Genomic DNA, 16,022 nt, shown 5'->3' on the forward strand with positions numbered 1-16,022 from the left:
TTTCGGGTAGTTCCAGTGCTTATAAGGACGCTAGAAGCTGTTTTAGTAAATTACGCTTCTTTTATAGCAAAATGGCCACTCCTAACGTGACAGGAAGCTTGGAAGCCCCGAAAGGAGGCAATATCGAGACTGATGGCCGTCGAGTTCATGATAGAGCTTCATGCTATAATTGTCAGAGGGAACTCTGGCGCTAGTGTGTGCGGGAGATCGGGAATCATGGGAAGTACGTGTATTTGCCTAAACTTCGTCCTTCTGGCTTCAAAGAGCTTCACGACTTTGTAAACTCGTCATCTTTCACAAAGTATTGAGTAAGAAATAATTAAATAAGCATTGTTAAAATGGTGCGACGGCAGGATACGAACACTGAACCTCTAGCACATGAGCCCGATATCGAAACCATTATGCCACGGACGCTTCCTTTTTTCTTTATTGCCTGTTTTATACGACTATATCAAACAATAAATGGAAGTTGGGAAAACAACATAAAATAGTAAGTTTTCAACACCAAGTATTAGCCTTACTGGCCTGACTATTTTATAATTCTTTGAGCGCGGTCAAGGGTTCCATCCTCGACAGCCACGCAGGCACACATTCTTGTGCTTTCTGAATTTCTACAAGTCTGGACATGCATTCTCGAAAATACATTCGTGCGGACCGAGCATCCGGATCGCAGTGAAACCCTGTCATACTGGCGCACTATAGACAGTGAAAGTCCAACTAGCACAATAAAGTCAAAAGGCAGTACGTCTTCGTTTTCTATAGATAAATATCTAATACCCTGTGGATCTAACGGAAAATCTTTTTTGATGGTCCTCTGTAGTACATATCAAAAGAAGACATCCTCCGAACAATCTAGAAATTCATGATATATAGTTTCTGGTTTCTTACAGATCAAGCAATGTGACCCCCAGGGTAAGGAGAAAAAACACGATCTTCTAAAAACCTTTTGACAGGCAATGTACCCATGTGTAGCTTTAAAAAAAAAGACAGTCCCTGGTCTTACTTGCATTCTTTTCACCCGCTTAAGCACGTCTTGCCATTGTCCTTGACTGAATATGGCCCTGTACATTGGAACAGGGAGAACTAAAGCGCATAGATCTTTGTACAGTTTTTACGTTTCGCTGAAAGAAAGGGTATTCATTCGAAAATCTAACGGACAGGACCGCACACTGTACAAACTACATAGCCAGGTAGCGCGCTCCTTAGCCTCACTTGGCCCACCATGCGCAAAAAAAGGATCGTTTAAATCTCGCAAAAATAAGAACCGGTTTATGACCTGTCGTATAAAAAGGTGCCTCATTCCCAAACCTCCGTCTTTAACTCGCCTGAACAAATTTGTGCGACTGCATTGTTCCCAATTCGAAGCCTACACAAGTACTTCGAAGACTCGGTGCAGCTTCTGTATATTTACCCTTGAACAATGCAATACCTGCATTACATACCAGAGTTTTGCGACAAAAAATAGGTTGCAAACTGTAGCTCTTGCAAACATTGGCAGATGCCCACCTTTCCACCTATTCATTTTTATCTTTGTTTCTCTTGTTTGCTCCTGCCAATACTCATCGCTATCTTCGTAATATTCAAGCGGGACGCCTAGGTGTTTAACGGGTGTCGTCAGCCACTTAACGTTAGCGAAAGTGACCGGGGTCGAAGGCCACTCTCCATGCCAGAAACCAAGGTACTTTCCCCAGTTTACCAGGCTTCCAGTTACCTTACCGAAACCATTCACTATTGCGATAGCTGCACTATACACATTATCTGTAGAACAAACTCAACAAACTGCGGCGTCATCCGCGTAAGCCAGATGCGTGTGCTCTGAAGCCGTGAATACTGCTGTTCTCAATGATCGCCAGGCATACTGTTTCTATATATAGTATGCTGAACAGAACGGGGCTCAAGTGGCAGCCCTGGCGTACAGAACGCTTTAGGTTAATGGCGCCCCCACTGACTTGTTAACAATTAAACGCGTAGGGCAGTTGCGGTACGCCGAAGCTACCCCATCTCTGATGATAGATCCGACATTAACGTGGTCTAGGATGCCAAGCAAAATACCGTGAGGTAAGCAATCAAACGCTTTCGCAAGCTCGAGCTGTAGAAGTGCTACCCATGCTTGCATAATGGCGCAGCACTCCATCACGCGCCGCATCTTAAGTGTGTTAGTCCCAGTCGAACGCCCCATAATGCCACATGTTTGGTGAGAACCAACCAATTCCTTGATTACTTTCTGCAGTCGCCTTGCTAGTACTTTCATCAAGATTTTATAATCACAATTAGTTAATGATGTAGACCTGTATGAGGAAACCAATTTTAACTTCTCTGTCTCTTCTTTCTTTGGTATTAATACAGTATGCGCTTCCCCGAATGACCGGGGCAGGGTATCTAGTTCATATGCCTCACTAAAAGCAACTGTAAGCACATGAGATAATTATTTTTTGAATGTCCTGTAAAACGAAGCGCTCAGACCGTCGGTCCCTTCGAGGTGTCGAGCAAACGCACGTCCTATGCTGTCATTGTCTGTCATTTCAATCCCGTTATCTTCAATAACATATACATGATTCCGCCGGGCGCGACTTTTTTCGACTACAAGTGCGCGTTTTGTTGGAAATGAATATACAGCCATCGCAACTACTCTTGCTCTCACTAGCGCTCCATGATAACGCTACTCATCATAAGGCTCCAGTTTCTGTTTGATACTACGCAGATCTTCGGCATACACACTTGGCTTTTCGCATTCAAGCGCTGTCAGCTTTTCAAAAAGTCGACTTAAGCCCTTTCCCTTTCTTTTTGGCTTCAAACAATCAAATGCTAGATCTTTCTATCGCTTTAATTTTTATCTGTTGCTTGAAAAATTCCCACTGCTCTCCTATTTTGTGCACAGTATCTTCATCGATAATCTTAATTTCGTACATCCCTCCTACGCTGAAAGAGTCATCCCTTAATAAATTTGAATTAAGTGTCCATTGCTCGCATGAAAAACTCTTCCTTTCTTTTTTTGATCCTATTTGACATTTTACAGGCGAAACACCATAACTGCAAGATTGTTGATCGTATCCACTGACCGGTACAGTCGGTCCAAGCGGGCATGACTGCTACCGTGAAAATGAGTGTACTTCACAGCCCGGGGGCCCTCCAGGCACTCTGCAATATCCTCTAGCTCATACTCTGCAATCATTTGCGACAACCACATCACTGCTTTTGTCTTTAACCATTCTACCACTTGACTTATCACTTGAATTCAAAACAAAATTAATATCCCCAACCAAAACACTTAAGCTGCTTATCAATGCACATATACTGTCTTATAACGTTAGAAAAGAAATTTACGCGTTCCTGTGCTACACTTGGAGCATAAACACACATAACACGCCACGCAATATCGCTATATGTGAAATCACACAGCACAAATCTACTGGAAAAAGATGAAGAAACGTTTTGCACTGCAGTCCTGGATTCTTTCTAACAAGGAGGACGCACCCTCCGGACCTACCAATAGCGTGGCTCACGACGGCGTGGCACCGTGCAGTGAACCTCCGCAGCATGTTCGCCGTCTTCTCTTCCCCTTCCACTTTCGTCAGACCCTCTTCCATAACCACCGGTACAGTTGAAGTTGACTTTGTTTTTTCCTAGAGGCCAGACCACTAATGCTTAAAGTAGCGAGTGCAAGTGACGTTTGAGGAGCCATCGTTGATTTGTGGAGAAGGTACAGCCCGGATCATGGAGCTTACTTTGCGCGTCCGGCTCAATGCTAGACGCCTCCGGGACCGCCCGGTGGGACGGTCTCACCACTCTGCGAAAGCGGCTTGTCGACAACTTTCCTATCCGTCGTGACCCTATAGGCTTTGCCCTGACGTTCGTTCGCCAGCCCGTTGGTGTCTCCGCAGGCGGTCCCTCGATGCTTCGCGCGCCGACGTTGCGTTCTTGGCTTGTGGCGCCTTCCATGGGTCTTATTACTGCCGAGCCGACGCCAGTACTCCCAGAGACGCTGCCGGCGTTCGGTTCTGTCCGCACTACAGAGAAAGAAATTTCTGCACTTGCACTACAAGGGACGCCTTTCGCGGCCCCTTGTTTAGACGCTAGTGCGGGCGCTCCGGCTACTTGAGAACTTGCATCTTTTGCCGAGCCTTCTGTTGCCTCAGACGATTTTGCTGCATGGTCCGGCGGGCTGTGGACAGCCTCTGATCGATCTTCGCTTGCTAGAGTTGAGGCATCGCGATGTAGCCCAGTTGTGGTCACATCTCCGCTACCTCTCGCTGTGTCCTCTGCCTCGGTCACGTCCATAATATGTGCACCATTGAATGCTCGTTACCAGCTGTTCCCGTCACTGTGGCGTAGGAATGGATGCACTCGGCGTCGACTTGACCAAAACGGCGGCAGTGTGAGCAGCGGGCCTCCTTGCACTCGCGACGTGTATGTACCGAACTATGACAGGGCAAGCACGGCCTAGGACGACCTCTTGCAACCAACAGGGCAAGTTCACCGTCTACGCGAATCTGGTGTGGCAGGCCGTCAACATTGAGACTCCTTTTGAGCTTCAGGAGCACAGTCCGGGTTGTCGCACCTTTTTCGTTCACTCCCTCCACACGCCAGCGCTCCCGAGTGACCTCGGTCACCTTGCCAAACGCTGCCACGTCGTCGTCTGCCACGCCGTGTAGCAACCAATGAAGCCGGAGCCTCACCTGCTGCTCCTTCGGGTTGATGAGACGGCGTCGCCACTTGACCTGAAGTTCTTTCAATCCAGCCGACCGCTTCGTCGCCTCCGCGCTGTTTAATGTTACGGCCCACACGTGGCTGATCTGGTAGGCGCCCAAAGCCAGAACGTCAGGGAGCAGCGGTTCCTTGTGCAAAGCGTCCCGGAAATCTTCGACCCTGAAGGGCCGCGCTCGAACATCTCCATGCAAGAACGCTGTGTTTAAAACAACACGTCCTATTGGCAAATGCGGCAAAATAATGGATGGATGGATGGATGGATGCAAAACTTTAATAAGGTCCTGGGGTACGCGACTCAGCGCGCTGCGGGCATAACTGCCAGATTGTGTGATCGTATCCACTGACCGGTACGGTCGGTCCAAGCGGGCATGACTGCTACCCTGAAAATGAGTGTACTTCACAGCCCGGGAGCCCTCCAGGCACTCTGCAGTATCCTCTAGCTCATACTATGCAATCATTTGCGACAACCACATCACTGCTTTTGTCTTTTGCTTTTGTCGGCAAAATAATCTCAAAATCCTTATCGATTTCCGCTACGATCCTGCTACCGCGGCCCGAGTGGGCCGCTGATAAATAAATAAATAAATAAATAAATAAATAAATAAATAAATAAATAAATAAATAAATAAATCCCTTGATGCCAGTGTGAATTCCTTTAACGTTTTTGTTCTCCCTCCTAAAGGCCAACTGCTACGAAATTTCCCTTTGGCTGAGTTAGCTACATGAGCAGTAAATGAGAAACGTAGGTACACTGCTGGAGCTACACTGGCGAAGCTGCACGGCTGGTGGTTAGCGAATGTGACGCACATCCATGCAAACACATCGCCTCCGAGATTTACAGCGCGCTGCAGCGCCGCCCAATCTTTGAAGTATCGACGTTCTGGGATTTTCTTCATTTCCGGCGATTGGTGATGCTGTCGTTTCTTTTTTAAGGCGAAAGCCTTTCTAGGCTCATGGCGAAGTTTGTGTCAGCAGACCTGACCGCCGGAGTGTCCGCCGAAGCGTCATCACGCCTTATGAAGACAGATTAAATAATGAAAAATGATTAATAGTGACAGTTAGTGAACGATAACGTTATAATAGTGATTGGTAGAGGTTAATAATGACTAGTAATGACTAATACTGACTACTAATAACTTGAGATGACTACTAATGACTCCGAAATAGCTAATATGTCTAACGACGGCTTGTAATGACCACAGTTGATTAGATATGGCTGAAAATGCTTAGTAGTGAACAGTAGTAACTAATAATGACTGAAATGACTTGTAATAACTAGTAATGACTACGAAATGACCAATATGTCTAAGAACAACTTGTAACGACTACAATTCATTAGAAATGACTAAAAATGCTTAGTAATGACCAGTATTGACTAATAATGACTGAAATGACTTGTAATGACTACTAATAACTATGATAAGACGAACATGTCAAACGACGGCTTGTAATGACCAAATTGATTACAAATGATTAGAAAATCTTAGTGTTGAGCAGTAATGACTAATAATGACTAATAATAATGACGAATAATAATAATGAAATAAGAAGAAAACAGAAATAGGTAAGGAGAAATGAGAAACAGAAAGAGGCAAACATAAGAAGGAAATGAAAAGAAGACAATGAAAGAAACAGAAGGAACGAAGAAGAAATAGGTGAAGAGAAGAAGGAAAGAGAAAGACAAAGAAGAGAAAGAGGAAAAGAAAATAGAGAAAGAAAACAGGCAATGTACCTAATTGAACTACCCGATTCTTGGCCAATCCCCCACTGTGGGTATGTGCCACGGCCACTCAGGACAACAACAACAAGGAGAAAGAGGCGAATGATAAGAAGAAGAATTGGCTTTCGCCGTTCACTTCGTAAGAGAGATTTTAAGAGACCCTGTAATTTTTTCTTTAGCCTCATTAAAAAAGAATGCCGATGTTTGTGGTATTTTCGTGACGCATCCACTCATATTCTAAACGCAAAACTTTGTGAGGAGGCTGCTTTACGTTTACACTGTCTGAAAATATAGACCTTATGCGGCCCGAAACTTCGTTGCAATTTGTAGTCTTTAGAGATGTTGACAAACGGTTCCTGTTACACGGGGTAAGCCACTATCTGGCTAGTTCGAAGGAGTCAGAAGGAGCAAAAGCGTTTGCCCCCCCCCCTCTCCACTCGCAGGTGACGTAAGACCTGATACAACAACAAGCCTTTACCAGTGCTTTCTTTATCTCCCTATATCTGATACCTCGTGCGCTAAAGAGTCAGCGGAAGGTCTTCCGAGAACGACGACGCTCGGACTTCTGTAATTCGCGGAAATGTTTTTCTTCTCTGGCGAAGGGTTCGTGCACCCAGAAAGTGCATAAGACTATTGTGTTGTTTGTTTCTGCATGCGTTTCGCTACAGTGGACGCGCGACAGACATCTCGCCGGTTGACCGCTACAGCGGTGTACTTAGAAAGAAATTATGAATAAAGGGAAAATCAGACATCCGCCCGTTTGTAGCAATTGCTACAAAGGAAACCCATACGGGTTCCTCGAAAGAAAAGCCTCCTAGTTGAAGAAAAATTCGTCCTGGTCCGGGACTCGAACCCGGGACCACCGCCTTTCCGGGGCAGCCGCTCTACCATCTGAGCTAACCAGGCGGCTAGCAGATGGCAGGGCGAAGTCGAATTTTTCTTTCGAGGAACCCGTATGGGTTTCCTTTGCAGCAATTGCTACAAACGGGTGGATGTCTGCTTTTCCCTTTATTCATTACTTCTCTCCACCTTGCGGGTTTCCGCAGAAATACTACGTAAAAAACCTTAGAAAGAAATTATATTCAAATAATACCCTGTCTAATTATTTGTTTATTTAATCAAGCACTAAAAAACTAATTACTCTACTACCCAGTCCACCGAGGAAAGCAGTTCACATAGTATCTGGATGATGACATTTTTTTTTAATTAGCTGAACAAAACCTGTCCGATGTTTCGTGCTCGAACACGATTATCAATCAAGCGATATAGTTCGATATCCTCTTTTTGTAGGGGTGGTAGCAGGTAATTATATTCCAATATGTACGAGACATGCATAGGTTGGATTACCGAGATTGACAAGTGGATCAATCAAACGCCATAGAAGGTTACTACTTGTACATTCACCTTACCGACTATCGACATTGCTTTCTGTCTCGACCCCAGGTTCGGCAAAAAACTGAAAATAAAATTTTCATTACATATTTGATTTCTTTATTGATTAATTATTTGACTGAATCGGACTACGGTAGGAGAAACAGTACTAGGTTTTCTCATCACTTTTCTTTTTTAGTTTCAGCGTGAGTTTATTGGTTTTTTTTTAAATACAGTTAATGGGTTAGAGATAATATACAGACCGTTCAAGGAATAAACCTCGCAGTGGGTACGGTTACCGCTCTTTCATAGCGTTCAGCGCTTTGAGGAGCTCCTACACATGACGCAAGAACCGGTAGCTACGAAGAAATATTGGGCTTATCGCAGCCACGTGATTCCTGGGCTTATCTGTTCACAATCACACCAGAGACGTATCGATGCGAAATGTATTGTACAGGCCCTGTTCTCGCAACACTGTCAAGCACCACTCGAGCCAGTCGCATCGAAGTGGTTGGTTCGCTGCATGGTTGCTCTGTAGCTGGTTGCTTTGAAATATCAGCTCGATTTTCATTGTTATTACCGGCACGTCAATCTTATCACGCGCAAAGAACTCTTCGGGCCCCTCAAATATGAAACAAATGTTCCGGGAAGCTGCTGCATGGTCACCACAAGCCCTAGGCACCGAGGATGGAGTGACCGCGCCAACGTATCAATGAATCCGTTATCATCGATCACGCATCTGTCCACAGTGCTTGAGCTACGCGCTGCAAAACAAACAAACGATTTATTGCCTTCCTTTCGCTGCTGCTTACTTCGGGTGCAAACGCTCGTGAGCCCCGCCAGCACGAACATGACGGTCACATAATATCCAGGCCTGACCTTGCTGCTGCTATGGCATTACCATGCATTACTTTGCTCTTTAGTGCAGCGTACAAATGTCTTAGGGCTTACAGACAGACGTGCGGACAGATGTGTGAACGGATGTGTGGAACATGCACTGCTCCACCATCAACAACGGACATTTGAAGACTACCTGTTGTGGCTGTGCCCAGAAACGAGTACTACTCGAGAGAGGATTCTAAGAGCTGCAGCCAAGTGCTGCGAACAGATCAAACAGTTATGGGCGTTGGCTCATGGATGATGCGTTCACTAAGCCACTACTGAAGCCTCTACACAAGAAAAGCATCCACCCTTTTGTTTACATACGCATCTATACCACAGGCAAGCTGCGCGAAAATAAGTATGCGTGGAAGTTTGTATACGACAGAGAGGGCAATGGCGTCGGTCTGGCGTCGACGCGTCTGATATGGTAAAACTTGTAGATAAGTAGGGGTGGGGTGTTTGAGCAGCCGAATTACCGAATCGAATCGAATACCATATATTTTTTTTTTCATTTCTAAACAAAGTGAAATGGGAAGGTTGCGTAGAATCCGTTTGGTTGAGGAGTATATTGAGGCGGAGGCGGCAGGCTTGTTTACGTTAGTTGATGCGTTAGTTGTGAACGGTATATCATGCATGGTACCGTTCACAACTACGTATACTTCTGGTCAACTGAGCAGCTTGCAAATGAGAAACAAGTTGAAGGCGATCGCATCTTAGCGCAGTAATGAAACGCGTAATGAAATGGCAATAATGAAACGCGGGAACAGCACATCACCGGCTGTCAAAGAAGCAAGATGTAATACTACAGGATCGCGCATCCTTTTAAAGAGATGCAAACATGGAGATTGTCCAAATAATAAGTTGTTAGCCTAAGTCGAGAAAACAAGCTCGTTGGCTGCCTAAAAGCGAGGCATACTTATTTATCTATACAGTCAAACCTCGTTATAAGGAGAAATAATTAAATAATGTGTTTAACGAAGTGAAATTCCCTTTCAAATCCTCATAAAGACAGATACTGCAGTACATGTGCGATAAATGAAATAACGAAGTAATGAACATAACGAATTAAGTTTGCCTCCCCAAGGCAATACCTTTATTATAACGATCTTTTACTGTATTGGAAATTGGCGAGTTGTAGGCAGCTGCAGTCCATGCGTTCTCTCAGAAACTGTCTCCCATCTCCGTAGCAACCGCGGTTATAATGTTGCAGAATCATTAGGGATAGCCACCACTTGCATCTGTCTTCATTCCTGTAGACTAAGTGTTGCTATCTCTCACAGTCTAAGAGAAATGAATACACGACAACTTCGAATAGTGGATTCTAGAAGCGAATACGAATCGAAAAACAAATACTATTCGAATAGTATCCGAATTTTTTAATATTCGCGCACTCCTGTGCCTTAGTGTCTCTTAGAGACGACAGGACACTTCACACGGCATTCTTATATACACGCTCTGCGATGGCTCAAAACCAGGGATGTCACAGAAACCGGAAACTAAATGGCGGGGAAAGATACGTGTCGAATGACGTCATTGATGGCGACACACCATGCGTATACAGGCAAGGAGTCTCGAGAGGCATATGCGAAACAGGGGCGTTATCAACGCGGGCATTTGTTAGCCGGTAAGAAGAAATATATCTTTGTTCTATTGTCCCAGCTTTGTGAAGCTGCTCCCTCTATTTGCTGCATAACTGCAGATCTCGAGTTGGCGAACGGCACTCAACATTTCCGTTTACCTCTCGACGCCTCGGAGAGTGTATTTTGTGCTTAATAAGCTTGCAGTAATCTAAAATTGTCCCTCTACTCGGAGTCGGCGAATATCGAAAGACAGTTGTCATATGAAGTATTGGGTTAAGTAGGTGGCCAAAATTATCTGGTAAATAAGTTAATTTAATTGAACTGCATCGACTACGCGTGTGTCACCGGCCTATATATCGGATGCTTTCTTTATTATTCATAATCATTAAAAATTTCCTGAGGCAGATAGAGCAATTTTACTCCTTGAGCTCGATATTACTCTAAGAGCCAGACTTTACAAGGCTGACATGACTTTTGAACTCACGCGCTACAATTTGTAAATTGCAATATGTGCGCTAGAGTAAATACAGGTATACTATTGTCATGAAGGTAATTAGATAACCTACTAATGAGTAAATGAAGCATTTCAGCCTGCCTCGTTGAGTAATTCATTGAAAGGTGTATTGCGCTATCTACCATAAGCAAGCTTTAGAAATTCGCTAAACGATAAAGTGAGACACCTGGTATATTAGGGAAGACCCGCATATTCGGGCGAGTTCAGACGTATATTCGGACGAGTTGGTTCATGTTGAAGGTAAATTGAAGCAGCGCGATGAGACGGAAGGCAGACATGGAAAACACACACAACGGGACTCGTGGCGCAATGAAACAAACGCGTCATCAAGTTTGCGTAAAGTGCTTTACTGAGCCCAGTTCGAAAAGAAGCACAGATGAATTAGAAAGCACAACGAAGACTCAGTGAAGAACTTGGTTCACCTGAGCGTATAAGGCTATATGTACTGTCGCCCCGACGAGTCATATCCAGCCTCCGAGTCTGATCTTGGCCGGTATGTACGACTCGGTCAAGAAGTGCTGTCCAATGCCGCACAGGCTCTGAATCTCGGCCTTGCGCTGCATCGAGTCCAGCAGCAACAGCTGCTTCTTCCACTCGCGGTTGGCGTCCGCGTACGGCCGGGACAGCAGGTCCCTCAGCTTGGACTTGTCGCCGTGGCTCAGCGGAGGGCAGTCTCTGAGCCGAAACTTCTCAATGTCCGAAGGGTGGACACCCAGCCAGCGTATCCCGGGCACCGCCAGCGAGTCCGTCTCGCTCGCCATCGCCAGCGAGCCGTAGGCGTAGACGCACAGGATCTCGATGCCGTAGGGGTCGGCGTCCACCAGGGCGTAGACGGGCAGCTGCAGCTCGACGTGCAGGCGCCGCACGAACTCCCGCGTGTTGACGTCCGGGAACCCCTTGCCCGTGACGAGCACGCAGCGACCCGATGAGGACGAAGCGTTGAGGAAGCCGTCGTCCAGGATCTTCTGGAAGCTGGCGTCCTTCTCGACGACCAGTATGCAGGAGGCGGATGAAGCAAGCTCGCTGATGCTGCTCACATCGGTCGGCATGAGCGTGACCGCGACTGAGCCGTCCACGAGGTTCCCGCTGGCGTCGCGGAACCGGATGTCACCGGTGAAGACACCTTTTGAAGTGGCCAGGATGTTGAGGCAACGGCGCGGGACCTGTACAAGCACACGGGTATGTTGAGCATACCTTGTGATAAGGTAAACGTTTTGTCAAAGAAATTATTGGGGGCAGATTTAAAAACGTGTCGGCGACCTTACACGAGATTTACCACAAAGCTCAGATATTTAACTTATTTTTATTTGGCACCATAGATGCCAGAAGTAGTCACTCACTCACTCACTCACTCACTCACTCACTCACTCACTCACTCACTCACTCACTCACTCACTCACTCACTCACTCACTCACTCACTCACTCTATACGTATACATACAACCGTCTCGGTCGGTGGACCGAAACTGTTGGATGGACATTACAGCCGTCACCCAGAGAAACTAATTATATATGCTGCATTATTTTTCGAAGCCAGGTCTGCAGCAGAACGAACCACATTAGCATGACCACAAGGTAAAAAAATGCATCTTCTTTCAGTTATGAACAGACATCTTGGTGTGGACTTAAGAGGAAGCTTTAGCTCGGGCCCAACTCCGATGCGGCCTATTCAAATACATGTAAAACGCAAAAACGTTTTTATGAGATAACCCCTGGACCGATTTTGATGAAATTTGTTGCATTTGAAAGAGAAAGTTAAATTCTAGTGACTGTTGGAAGCGGAATTTCGATTTAGGGCTTGAATTTTCTTAAATCCGTTTTCAAATATTTGACCGTTTGAAAAAAATGGAAGCACGAAGTTTACAAATTCATAGCTCTGCATCAAGAACTGATGTCGCGGTTCTGTAAACGGCATCCATTAGATCATTCAAAGCGGACAAATTCAATATGTCATTTTACATCTTACGTGAATTTGTTACGTCGGTTACAACGGTCTTGCAAAAGTTGTATTTCCCTATGATTAAATATTTTTTATATTCATGTGTAACACATCAATTTTGTCCGCTTTAGATGTACTATTAGATGCAATTCACAGAATCGTATTATCATGTTTAGTGGTTGAGTTACAGAGTTGTAAACTTGATAGTTTCGTTTTTTGAAAATTTTCGATTTTGGGCAATTTTTAATAAAAAATTCACGACCTAACTCAAAAATTCGAAACCAACAGTCACTAGATTTTAAGTTTGTCTTTTAAATGCAACAAACCTCGTCAAATTTGCTGCAGTGGTTGCCGAGAAAAACGAATTCTCCTTTTACATGTATTTAGATAGGAGCACTCGAGCTAAAGCTTCCTCTTAAGCCATATATTAAACGACGCACACATACCTGTAGCATACAGGCGATATCCTCCACAATGGCGTCCACGATCGTCTGAGAGCCGAACAGGGCTACGTCCTCGTAGAAAATCTGGCGCTTGGTGCTCTTGGTGTTTGTCAGCAGCAGGTAGTGAATCTTGGAGAGGACCTTGAGCATGAGCGCGAACTTTCGAATCGACGTCGCCGAGCCGAAAGAAGTAACCGTTTTCGCGGAATTGTCTTTGCGAACGAGTCCTCTGCGGTGGCAGTAGACGACGCTATCCCAGTCCTGTCGGCGGTCGTACACAAAGCACGGTGGTTCGTCGTTCGCGATCTGCCTGATCACGGAGAGGACGATCGCCTCGATTTTCAGAATGATGGTGTACCTATCGGGGACATTGGGTGCGGAGGGCGGTTGGAGCGCACCTCGCGCGAGCTGCAGCGACATGTATTTCGACATTTAGTACTCCGGTGGCACGCCTATAAGCGTTCTGTTCTTCCTGACGACTAGGCCTACTAGGCGGCGCGGAGCAACAGCTTCTGTACCAGACGATATTACTAGCCAACCGTACGTCAGCTTGATCCGCGAAAAGAAACAAAGCGAATTGAATCTCCATAAAAAAATAGATGCGTTAGTTGTTTTTTATAAAGTGTTTTAGCATAGCGCGAAATGCTACTTCTGCATGACTATACCGTCTGCTAAATTCCGCCTGCTCCTGCGGTGCGTGTGCTCACCTGCGTGTGCTCACTTGGCGCACCGCCAGGTGCCCACACTCATAGGAAGTCGACCCCATTTTGCTTTTGTTACGCAGATCACGTTTAAAGGCAAATGTGTTAAGGCGACATAGGGACTTGACCAACGTGAGCCGTAGCGTCGTAGCACCGCGTATTACAATTCTGCACGACGTGATCCTAAATTAAAATTAAATAAATTGTGGAGTTAAAAAATTAAATTCAGGGGTATTACGAGCCAAAACCAAGATTTGATTATGAGGCACGTCGTAGGGGGGCGGGACTCTGGTCCAATTTCGACCACGTTTGGTTCTTTAACGCGCCCCGAGTGCACGGTACACGGGTGTTTTTGGATAGAATGAGGGGTGCATAAGCGACGGAGCGCTTAAATTTTTTTAATGCACTATGTTCGGGATAGGCCCACATATTGATGTATAAAAACGTGTTAGCTCATTTTAAATAATTTCTGAGGCCAAAACCATGATCTGATTATGAGGCACGCCCCGTTGTGGGAAAAAAAAAGCGTCCTTGGCGTAATGATTACAGTATCGGGCTTCTGCAGTAAGCTATAAGCTAGAGGTCAACTGTTCGAATCCAGTCATTGGACAATTTTATATATATGTACTGGGTATGTGTATGGACCAATAATATATATAAATATATATATATATATATATATATATATATATATATATATATATATATATATATAAACCGAGCTGTACTAGCCCGTTCTAAACTTATGTACCAGCTCCTACCGTGACAATAAGCTTAATATTGATACCTCTAGATACTTCTCCAGAAATGAAACTCGGCCAACGCGACATAAACAAACACTCAATGAGTGTTCTTTTCATACAGATTGCTTTAAGAGTTCCTTCTTTCCTTTAGCGATAAGAGAGTGCAATAAACTGAGTGAATCCCATTAGTAACAGCTCCTCATTAGATACATTTGCTAATTCAGTGGAAAAACATCTCCTCGCCTTACAGCTCTGATTTACTTACTCCGGTCTGTTACCGATCTTCATAGCCTAACACTTTAATCTATGAGTGTTCTTTTTGTATGATGTATTATACGCATGACTGCATCCTGTTTGTCATGTTCATTAGGTGTTTTATATCACATCTGTTTACAGGTGGTTTTTTTTTCTTTCTTATTTGGTTTCTTCTGTTCTCAGATTCCTCTTCGTTATAGTATATTATACCAAGCCAAAATATTGCATTTGTGATGAAGAACTTAATTCTTTTGTTTAGCGAAGCCAAAACCTTTGTAATAACACACTCGTGATTATATAATGTATTTATATTCTTTGTTCGCAAATACTACCATATGTACTCGCCCTTCCTCTTATAATCCCATGAGGGATTATAATACATACATACATATATATATATATATATATATATATATATATATATATATATATATATATATATATATATATATATATATATATATATATATATATATATATATATATGCACACTACGCTACCTCCGGGATCAGCCCACGAAATAGGCTAGAAACATGCCATACACGGAAGAGCTTGGGCAAATGACCAAGGCTTTGTCTCGAAAGACAACCCAGATCGAGCAGCTACAAGCTAGCAATTGGATAGTTAACCATATATTATCTAATAACTTATAGTAAACGGATGGTTTCATCATTCATGTAAAAAGAGCGAGAGCCATTGAAACGATCATCGACGTTTCTCCGTTACAACGTACAGTGGTGGGTAAGACGCACAGCTGGGTGATTGCTGGGGTCCAAATGCGGTAACAGTGCATCACAAACGCCCTCACCTTCGTGGTATACAACAATGCATCAGCCCAGTGGCCCCAGCGACGGGGAGTGACTTTTTGAAACTCTTTTTAAGATAGCAGCTTTGACACTGCCGCGCGAAAGCGGTCGCGGGTCCTTGCACTGAAACCGTCATGATAACTTCTTACCCAAGTAGATGGAATGTCCGTGAGGCCAGAACGGGCAGGCTGAACACATCGCCTCGCATTGTCAACTGGGATGTAGCTTTCTCGCAGAAATTCACGGACACATATGGAAATTCACGAGTACAAAAAGCACGCGCGTGCCTTGCAGTAGCAAGCACCCCAGTCCACTGCTGCTGCGTTCATGCGCGCCATGCGCGCCATTTCGAAGCCGGCGC

General features: G+C 44.8%; 1 protein-coding gene and 1 non-coding gene across 2 annotated transcripts; both read right to left on the reverse strand.

Moving 5' to 3' along the window:
- Positions 1 to 7,258: 7,258 nt before the first annotated feature.
- TRNAS-GGA (transfer RNA serine (anticodon GGA)) lies at positions 7,259 to 7,333 on the reverse strand. The gene has a single exon. It is a non-coding gene; the product is annotated as a tRNA-Ser (tRNA).
- Positions 7,334 to 11,134: 3,801 nt separating this feature from the next.
- On the reverse strand, positions 11,135 to 13,914 carry mei-W68 (meiotic W68). Its single transcript, XM_050168210.3, has 2 exons — positions 13,160 to 13,914; positions 11,135 to 11,937 (listed from the first exon to the last, which is right to left on the reverse strand). Exons 1-2 carry the CDS (start codon positions 13,586 to 13,588, stop codon positions 11,236 to 11,238), a joined length of 1,131 nt encoding a protein of 376 aa, XP_050024167.2. The 5' UTR covers positions 13,589 to 13,914; the 3' UTR covers positions 11,135 to 11,235.
- Positions 13,915 to 16,022: the final 2,108 nt, after the last annotated feature.

The sequence above is a fragment of the Dermacentor andersoni genome, chromosome 3 (genome assembly GCF_023375885.2).
Source record: "Dermacentor andersoni chromosome 3, qqDerAnde1_hic_scaffold, whole genome shotgun sequence".
NCBI lineage: Eukaryota > Metazoa > Arthropoda > Arachnida > Ixodida > Ixodidae > Dermacentor > Dermacentor andersoni.

What these genes read in the sequence shown, in the direction of transcription:
- mei-W68 (XM_050168210.3), bottom strand. Translation starts at nt 13,588, where the DNA reads ATGTCGAAATACATGTCGCTGCAGCTCGCGCGAGGTGCGCTCCAACCG. An exon ending in ATATCGCCTGTATGCTACAG is followed by an intron (nt 11,938 to 13,159) that starts GTATGTGTGCGT and finishes GTGCTTGTACAG; the next exon opens with GTCCCGCGCCGTTGCCTCAA.